We start from the raw sequence: 10435 nt of genomic DNA on the forward strand, positions 1-10435 counted from the left end.
CAATATATGACAATATAAATATATATATATTATAATGTGTAGAATTAACATTCAACATTTAACGACAGCGTGCATGACAACTTTACAAACACAAAGAGTCGATATGATGCAGAACCTAAGAAAAATATGAATAATAATGTGATAATGTCTATTTGTGAGCCCTCGTTACAGTTTATGGTCTTTGTATGGTCATGAGTTGAGTATTTAAGGCAAAGACTTATTAATTATTTAATAATTAATATATTTATATATATATAAATATATATATAATTATTGAATGAATACGACTACTGCTGCTGCTGCTAATAATAATACTAATAATGTATATATATTATTATTATTATAATATACTGCACAAAATCTTTCAAAACAAGGGAAAATAGCCATAGGATCAACATTATTTAAAAATGGAGATTAAACAAATAAAATAAATTCTTCATTGATTCATCAGTATTCTTCCAGAGATTCAGAATCGGGGTCCAGATGGCAGCGAAACGGTTTCACCACATCGAACCACAGACAACAGACTTCAGTAATAGTTCAAAACTGTTCTTTAAAAATGACATGAAGAGACGAAAATACAGCAAAGTGAACATAGATGACACATAAATATCTGCAGCGCAGTGTTGCACTCACAGCCACCAGGGGGCAGCTTCCTCTGTTCCATTCCGGTGTCGGTCCACGACCGAGCCTTCGGTTGGACCTGCTGCTGAGCCTAAAACCTGACAGGTGTTAACAGGTGTTTATGCGAATACTTTATTTTATTTATGAAGCTGATACGCCACTAAAGTCAACATATTATTATTGTAAAACATAATAAATACAAAAAGAAACTGCTGTGGGTCAGATTTCCTGCCCTTTAATCATCATAATTAATAAAACCGTTACATTACCTTAATCACACACCTCGCAGCCTCTTGCACTCTGCACGTGTGTGCAGGACCTTTGAACCGCGAGCAGCCACTGTATGTGTGTGTATGTGTGTGTGTGTGTGCGGGCGTGTGCTCGTGCTCGGCGCCGCGCTATAAAAGCAGCGCTCCGTCCGGAGGAGAGCAACAGGTAACCAGGTGAAGCCTCCCGCTCTCCGCTCACGGCGCTCCGCTGCAGGTGCGTAACTCTCGTCCACCATCACCGCTGCATGTGTTCGCGGGGCCGCATGAGGACTCACGGTTACCGGGGAGGAGGAGGTAGCGCGGGACAATGTGCGCCAGAGATGATGTGTAACTTCTGTAGATTTGTGTTGAAGTTATCTGGTAAAGTCTTGTCGGTTCTGTGTGTGTGTGCTTTTTTCAGTGTTATTTCTTATTTTTATAAGAGTGATTTTTGAGATTCAGTCCCACTGGATCAACCATAAAGGTGGACAAGTTGAGGCTATTGTCTTTCTATAACTTCATTACGTCATAATCACCGTGATACAGATTGTTTATAGATTAAAATCACTGCATTGAAAGAGTCATTTTATTCTGAAAAGCTGGCTTGGACAAATTTCCACTTTATCATCTTCTGCTCCATTAACAAACCTGCTTGTAAAAATGTAATGACATGTCTGTAATGTAATCATATAACTTATTAAATGTGACTTTTCCTTCCTCAGACCGTCATGGCTCCAAGACCACAGGTGGGGACCGACTCCTCCCCGACTCTCGGTGCGTCCCTTTCCTCTCGGACACTTCTAAAGGTGCTCAAACTGTGCTGCTGTTTCCTAACACCCCTCCCTCCCTCTCTAGACGACGGCGCTCCGGTTAAAGATGTCGCCATCCTGCCGGCTCACTCCACCGTGGACCTGGTGAACGAGGATCCAGATGCAGAAGACCCCTGGGATCTCCCGGAGCTCAAAGACAGCGGGGTCAAGTGGTCAGGTGAGGCAGCTCGCCGGCCTCCGCACCGCGTGAACGCCTTTACAAAAACCTGACTCTGAGTCAGCACTTTGTACGTTTTCTTACAGACCTGGATACAAAAGGGAAGATTATGAGGGTGCTGACTGGTATTCTGAAGGCCGTAATGCTGCTCGGACTTCTCTACCTGTTTATCTGCTCGCTGGATGTTCTCAGCTCAGCCTTCCAGCTAGTCGGCGGTAAATTCACAGAATAACATTTAATATCTTGGATCTTTATCACCACCCATCACTGCACATTCACTTTATCTCCTTGATAATGCCAGGGCCAATAAAGCGCTGCTTATGTAATGCGCATGCAGCGCAGTGTGTTTTGACCTGAGGTTTTGTGTGTGTGTGTGTGTGTGTGTGTGTGTGTGTGTGTGTGTGTGTGTGTGTGTGTGTGTACAGGCAAAGTTGCTGGTGACATCTTCCAGGACAATGCGATATTATCCAACCCTGTGGCCGGGCTGGTGATCGGGGTGTTAGTCACAGTGATGGTGCAGAGCTCCAGCACCTCCTCCTCTATTGTGGTCAGCATGGTGTCCTCTGGATGTAAGTCGGACACACACACACACACACAGACACACACACACACTTACATTTCTGTCAACATGTCTACGCAGACACAAGCATGCATGGATGGATTACTGAACTTGCTAACCGGGGACAGGCCCCGGTGCCCTAAGTCTCAGGGGCCCCACCTGTTCTTCACCTACAAAATATAAACACACAATAAATATAAAGAGACACATAACAACTACAAGAGACACAAAATAAATATAAATAGATGCATAACAACTACAAGAGACACATAACAACTACAAGAGACACAAAATAAATATAAATAGATACATAACAACTACAAGAGACACATAACAACTACAAGAGACACATAACAACTACAAGAGACACAAAACAACTACAAGAGACACATAACAACTACAAGAGACACATAGCAACTACAAGAGACACAAAATAAATATAAATAGATACATAACAACTACAAGAGACACAAAATAAATATAAATAGATACATAACAACTACAAGAGACACATAGCAACTACAAGAGACACAAAACAACTACAAGAGACACATAGCAACTACAAGAGACACATAACAACTACAAGAGACACATAACAACTACAAGAGACACAAAATAAATATAAAGAGACACATAACTACAAAGAGACGCAAGACTATTACAAAAGGGAGAAAAACAACCACAGACTAAAAATAACTACAAAAAGACCAAACCAATTACACCGTGACTCAAAACCCTGCTCCTATGTAGAAGCAGTGGTGGGCTCTTTGTCTCACTGTGCTCCCATGCCTGTGAGGACCGATAGTGTCCAGCACATTAACATAACGGCGCTCCTTCTCTTCAGTGCTGGATGTCCAGTCTGCAGTGCCGATCATCATGGGCGCCAACATCGGAACGTCGATCACCAACACGATTGTGGCGATGATGCAGGCAGGAGACCGAAATGAGTTCCGCAGGTAAACGCGAGCACGTGATAACGAAGATGGGCCGAAGATAAACCCGAACGACTGCGCTAATGAAGAGCGTGTTCCCTTCACTCCCAGGGCCTTCGCCGGCGCTACGGTGCACGACTTCTTCAACTGGCTGTCGGTGCTGGTTCTTCTGCCCCTGGAAGTGGCCACGGGCGTTCTGTACAAACTCACCAAACTCATTGTCGAATCCTTCAACATCCAGAGCGGAGAGGACGCCCCCGACCTGCTCAACGTCATCACGGACCCTCTCACCGACTCCATCATCCAGGTACAGTCAGCGGCACCGCAATCATCAGGAAACATGAGACATCAACATGAAGAACTTTAAAAAAGACGCGTTGACGTGTTGACGTGTTTTCTTAGCTGGATAAATCTGTCATCACTGCCATTGCCACCGGTGACGCAGCAGCCAGAAACAAGAGTCTGATCAAAGTCTGGTGCAAGACAGAGGTCAACACGGTGAGAAATCAACACGCCTAAATTGTTAGTTTGCCACACACTGAACACAACACGGCAGCAGTAAACACACATGATGAAGCGATGCTTACCTCTTCCTGTTCATCATTGATGTCGTCCTTCTTGCATTGTGACCACAGTGATTGCATCGTTAGCTCGTGCTTTGAAGGTGTGTTATTTTATCAAAGGTGGAATGTTGTGTGGTAATTTAAAGATCATCACTGACTTCTTCATTATTGCTGATCCTGCATTTAAAGCAGTTTTTTTTTTTTTTGCCTGCAGACTTTCTGGAATGCAACAGTGGACAACTGCACTGCCGGGGCCATCTGCTGGGACGAAGGAAACCTGACCTGGATCCTGAGGAACTCGTCTTGGACCAATTACCAAGAGAAATGTAAGCGTGCCTCTATCAGTCGGGAGGAAAAGAGAGAAAGAGAGAAAGAGAGAAAGAGAGAAAGAGAGAAAGAGAGGAACAAAGCAGTCAGGATCATCTGATCCACTGCAGCTCAGTGACATGTGAGACACAACAACCTCCTTCATCCGGACCTTCTGATGTTCGGACAATGACTACCTTTGAGTTGTAACAGTGACTCAGCTAAAACCCTCCCTTGACCCGTCTACCTGCTCAATACGTCTATTCATGCTGCCTCGCTGAAGCTCTTGAGCCACGTTACCATGGAGCCCACACTGTCACTAACTAACTCATAGTGAAAAAACAAAAAGTGATTTCAGAGAGAACGCAGACAGAAAGGGCTCCAATGTGAGTTTAAGGATATATTCAGGGAGTCAAACTGATTCAGCAGCAAAAAACAGGTGAAAAGAGACAAAGATAGAAGCTAACGTGTAACAATGAACCAGCACATCAGCTGGTGATGGAGACAGACGACAATGACATGAAGCAACAACACTGTTCCTCTTTAGTCACTGTTACAATCATTCAAATACATTCAGTTGCTAGCGTAGCATAGAGGTGCTAACGCTAGTTTAAGATGTGCTAACGTACTCTGCTAATGTTAGCTCCACAGGTTTTTAGGTAGAAACGTTGACGTTTAGATCTCCTTACACCTTCCCTGGGTAACAAGTACCACTTCTCAACCGTATCCTCATACAGCTGCTTTTACGAAAAGTTGCTCCTCATTTGTCGTCCTTTTTCAGCAACACGTGTCAACTTTTGCTCGTTACATGCATAGAGTCTTTTCAAAATAAACTTGCGTGTTCACAGGACACAACTCAGTTAGGTTTAGGAGGTTTTCTTTTGGGTTTGAAGAACTACGGAAGCGGTCTCCTCGGTGGGAGTTTCAAAGCTGGATGATGCTACCCTATGATTGGCCAGTCGGCTTTCGAGGGGCGGGACATAGCTTTCTTTAATTGTCTATTTGCTCATAGACACGTATGTAAAATGACAAGTTGAACATTGTCCAGGAGAGGTTAGAAGCCAAAAATGGCTGATGTAGATGTACCTCCGCTATTAGATATTAATAGTCTTACGTGAAAAAGGGATAAAATATATATTTTTAAGGATAGAAAGATAAAGAAACAAAAAATGCTTTCAAGTTTCAAGACTCAGCAGTAATACGAAGACAAAACAATTAAAATAAATGCCTTTGAGTTTGGTTTTATAAATAGTGTAACCACTCATTGAGATCACAAACGGGTCTTTTTTACAACCAAAGCTCCATTCATCAAAGAACGGCTCGCTCTTAAGTGAGTCATGCATTTGACGCTATATTTAGCCGTCGCATAAGTCAAGCCTTGAGTGGACGCTTTAACGCCGTTCGTCTCTTTGACCGTCCGTTGCAGGCAAACACCTCTTCGTCAACGTTAACTTACCGGACCTGGCCGTGGGCCTCATTCTCCTGGCTCTGTCCCTGCTCACCCTCTGCACCTGCCTCATCCTCATCGTCAAGCTGCTCAACTCCATGCTGAAGGGTCAGGTGGCTGTCATCATCAAGAAGGTGCTCAACACAGGTAAGAAAAATGAATCATGACCGGCGCGCTCTCCCCAGCCTGACAGTCAGCACACCTGCCCTCCCGTGGTGATGCCCGATGAGGACGCGGGTACGACCTCGCCGACAGGTCCAGCGGTCCTTCTGTGTGACAGACAAAGCTCAGGCACAAACCCTGTGGTGATGAAACACTCCACCAGGTTTACTGCTCACCTCCGGTGTTTGTGTTTGACCACAGACTTCCCCTTCCCCTTCGCTTGGGCTACTGGCTACATCGCAATGTTGGTGGGAGCGGGGATGACCTTCATCGTTCAGAGCAGCTCCGTCTTCACCTCAGCTATAACTCCTCTTGTTGGTAAGTCATCGATTACATGACATGTTATTAACGTGTCTTTTTTTAGATATACACCACGATTTATATCTCGTCGATCTTCTTTCACCAGGTATTGGTGTCATTAGCCTCGAGAGAGCTTATCCTCTGACGCTGGGCTCAAACATTGGTACGACAACCACGGCTATCCTAGCTGCTATGGCTAGCCCCGGAGAAACGCTCTCAGAGTCCCTGCAGGTGAGACACAATGCAAAGTTCCCTTGTGTGCCTGTTTTTACTTAAAAACATTCATGCTCCCCAGAGGATGAATCCTACAGATTTTGGTGATTCCCTGACTTTTCGTCAAGCGTCAAGATTTTGGGTTTTTAGTGAAAATATCTCAACTACTATTTGATGGATTGCCATGAACCTACATACAGATGTTCATGGTCCCCAGATGATGAATTCTAATAGCTTTGATCCCCTTGTAGGGTACGTTGGTCCACATATTCACAATAACAGCTACATGCCAGACAGGAGAATAATCAAAAACATGTTGCCTTTAAATATTTGGAAATAAGTAAGAATTGAAAATATAACTTGTTATACTCGCTACAAAGTTACACAATAGAATGTTGTATCATAGATCATTATCATCAAAACTAATGGCATTCCCATCAGCCTCAGCGGTGCTTTTTACTGCTAATTAACATGCTAACACACTAAACCACTGGAGTCAACATGGTTAACATTCGACTACGTGCTAAACATCAACATGCTTGCATTGTCATTGTCACCATGTTAGCATGCTAATGTTAGCTTTTAACCAGCGCAGTCGCCAGGAATAAATGTTGGCGTTGTTCATATCTGCAAACGACAGATACGTTGAATATGGACGTTTTTGCATTCGCTCAGACGTAGGGGCGTAGTTCAATGAGCGACCGTTATTGAAAATAATTTTGTCTAATAACGAGTGCATAATAACAAGACCGGTAATGGCGGGAGGGCGGGGCCAACAAAAACATGACTTTCACTTAGGAGACCGCCATTCGTGTCCAATGTGAAACCAAACGTCGACTTAATGCGCGTTACGTAATGTTATGTAAGCAAGTCAACCAAGGACTATTTAATTATCTATTTATGCTCGTCATGTTGTTAGGTTATTAATTATACTCAAACGTGATGGTTTTTGAAACCATAACCAATTAGTTTTGTTGCCTAAACTTAACAAATCGCTTCAGAACGTCAACCAAGCGGCATTGTGATGTTCTGAAAGCGTGAGACGAGGCTGATATGAAACGTATCCCGCGGTTTTGCAGGAACGCTCAATGCCAATATTATTGTCTGCCAATTGCATTGCTTTTAACTCAAAGCATTTTCTGTTCATTAATATTTGACAGCCTTGTTTAAATGTCATATGTGTTTTCTTCTAGATTGCACTTTGCCATTTCTTCTTCAACATCATGGGTATCTTGCTGTGGTATCCGATCCCCTTCACACGGCTGCCCATCAGGTTGGCCAGAGGGCTGGGGAACCATACGGCTGAATACCGCTGGTTTGCCGGCCTCTACCTCATCCTGTGTTTCTTGGTTTTACCTCTGAGTGTATTCGGCCTGTCGCTGGCCGGCTGGCAAGTCCTGGCCGGCGTCGGCGTGCCCATCATTACGTTGGTCATCTTTGTGATCGTCATCAACGTGATGCAGTCTCGCTGTCCCCGCTTCCTGCCCCGGTGCCTCCGCAGCTGGGACTTCTTGCCCCGGCCCCTGCACTCTATGAGGCCCTGGGACGCCGCGGTGACCTCCGTCTTTGGCTTCTGCGGCAAACACTGCTGCTGCTGCTGCAAGTGCTGCAAAAAATATGAGGATGAGAAGGTGAGGAAGAACAGCAGGAAGAGTCTGGAGATGTACGATAATCCTGCCATGACGAGAGATGAGCACACAGCTGTTAAAGCAACGCAACTTTAACATTGTGGAGTTCGATTTGTATCTACAGGCGAAACTCAATGCAAGAATGTATTTTTAACGTTGATGATTCATGCTGCAGAATATGAAGTGTTGAATCTGCTGTTTCTGGGCATGTGATGTTTATTATATGATGTTTTAAATTTGTAGTTCAGACTCAGATTTGTAGCTGTGACTTAAATATGGGTGGTTCAGAAAGTTATGACTTATTTTTATATTTTTATGGTATGTGCGAGAGGCCGTCGGTTATATTTAAATTTTAAATTTCCAATGTTTAATGTAGCGTTGAAAATATTTGTTGTCCTTCAGTATTTAAGACTATATAATATTTGTAAAATAAAGAAATTACTATTTTTAAAATGCAATATTGTCACTTTTATATAGGTAACACAAAGTCAAGTTATTTATAGTTGCTAATATGTCATTTTAATCATTTCATTTGCTATTCAGCTCAGATATTTCCGGTTATGTGCGTGTTTCACATGATACAACGCAAGATTCAGGTTCCCTGAAACTGCTGAGAAAAAATGACTTCCTGGAGAAAATGAGATGATTGCTTTCATATCTGATTTGCCTTTGAACAGCGAGTTCGTGACTTCAGACTGAAACATGACGCAAAGTCTATCTACTGCGTAATTGGAGCAATATTTCCATTTGGAAAGCAATTAAAAATATATAGATATTCAACTTATATTTCAGACTCATGAGTCCATATAGTATCAAAAAACACAAATACAACAACAACATATAAAAATACAATACGAGGACACCAAGACACATGTGTAATCATTGCAGTTAAAAAGTCACTCGTTGTTAAAAACATAGACATTTTGTTTCCAGTAACAAGAATAATACCTCGTGTCACTTTGTGTTGGATCAGTTAAGGCTTTTATAATTTTCTGAGTCATTTAAATACGTATGTCAAAAATGTCTGAATAAAAAAAAAGGTTTTCCAGAGGAAAGGAATGAGTTCACTGGAACACATTTCTGTAAAGATGCAACTTATTTCTAACAGTATTGAACTGTTCTTTCAAAATACAGGAATATACCGTAGATTTGGATGCTTTTTGGCCAAAAATATAATAAACAAGTACTTTACATGAAGGACCCCCAAACTGATAGAGCGATGGAGCAGGGACCCCCGACTATAGATCTTGTATAAAATTGTGTTTTATATTAAACTGGGCCTAGTACCATGAATTACCTTGTTATTGTGCATTCAATACTAAGCTATTCCAATAATACACAGGTTCATGTATGCATGTTTTTATTTTAAACATGTGTAAGGTACAGTGACATTTATAAACATATCAGCTGATACCAACGCCAATATCAACATTGTCTGTTAATTGCATGATAATCATGCACACAAGCTATTCAGATTGACGGTTTTCATTTTAAACATAAATGTGGAAACGTAAATGAGTGATAGCCTATTAGTGCCACTGCCATGCATAAACATACCCGTTATCTTTCATACAACACTGAAACTATTACAAAAATGGACACATTGGAGTTACAAAACGATCGGTTTTCGCTCATAATGTCCAAACGCTTGTCATAATAATATGCTGGCCGCAGTCGTTGGCTGTTGTGGATCGGAGCTGCCGTGTTTTACCAGCGTTACATTTTTAAAAAAATGGAAAATTGTCTAATCAACCAAAAATGTCACGACCCCCCTTCAGCACCTCAGCGGACCCCCTAGGGGTCACCGACCCCCTGTTGAAGACCTCTGCTTTACGTAATTGTATTGAAAATGTGTCACAGTATTGTGGAAAATACTGTGCAGAATTATTAAAAGTTGCACCAGTTTACGACAGTAACCTTCTATGAAGGCAAATCACTGTCAAAATCCGAGAGCGCAAATGAGATCCACACGCCTATTTCACATTAACGAGCGCTTTTATGTCACTCCGCGAGCAAAAGTCACTCGCGAAACTTCAACCTGCTCGCTCGCGACTCTTTTTCCTGCTCGCTCGCGATCAGTTTTTCTTTTTGACAGTAAGTGGGCGGACCCAGTCTCCATCGTATCTCTACATCTAATTGGTTACAATCCTGGTCTTTGGATAGACCGGATATCACTCTGACAATTCTCTCAGGTTCAACGAGCTGTTTGATCCAACATGCAATCAAGTGAATCCCCAGCATTCAAGGTCTGTCAACTCATTTAAATCTGCACAAGGCAACTCAGAGGGCCGTTGATTTACTGTAGAAAACAGCAGAGACCAGCTGGAAGAAGAAAAGATAACTGTTTATTATGAACAGGTGATGTGTGACGATGGAGTCTTGATGGAGTTTTATGGAGATTTGTAATCGAGGGGCGTCTGAGCAGCAGCAAGATGAATCCCCCCCGTTGAGTCCAGACACTGGTGA

General features: G+C 42.6%; 1 protein-coding gene across 1 annotated transcript; it reads left to right on the forward strand.

The window, feature by feature from the left end:
- Window positions 1–1600: 1600 nt before the first annotated feature.
- LOC306776111 (sodium-dependent phosphate transport protein 2B-like) lies at window positions 1601–8065 on the forward strand (the record flags this gene model as incomplete). Its single annotated transcript, XM_079266702.1, has 12 exons — window positions 1601–1646; window positions 1728–1859; window positions 1946–2074; window positions 2285–2428; window positions 3263–3374; window positions 3462–3657; window positions 3753–3848; window positions 4128–4239; window positions 5646–5813; window positions 6030–6146; window positions 6235–6359; window positions 7535–8065. The coding sequence occupies 12 exons, from the start codon at window positions 1601–1603 to the stop codon at window positions 8063–8065; spliced, it is 1908 nt and encodes a 635-aa protein (XP_079122828.1).
- Between the last annotated feature and the right edge of the window lie 2370 nt (window positions 8066–10435).

Source organism: Melanostigma gelatinosum (assembly GCF_949748355.1).
Source record: "Melanostigma gelatinosum genome assembly, chromosome: 4".
In the NCBI taxonomy this organism is placed as follows: Eukaryota; Metazoa; Chordata; class Actinopteri; order Perciformes; family Zoarcidae; genus Melanostigma; species Melanostigma gelatinosum.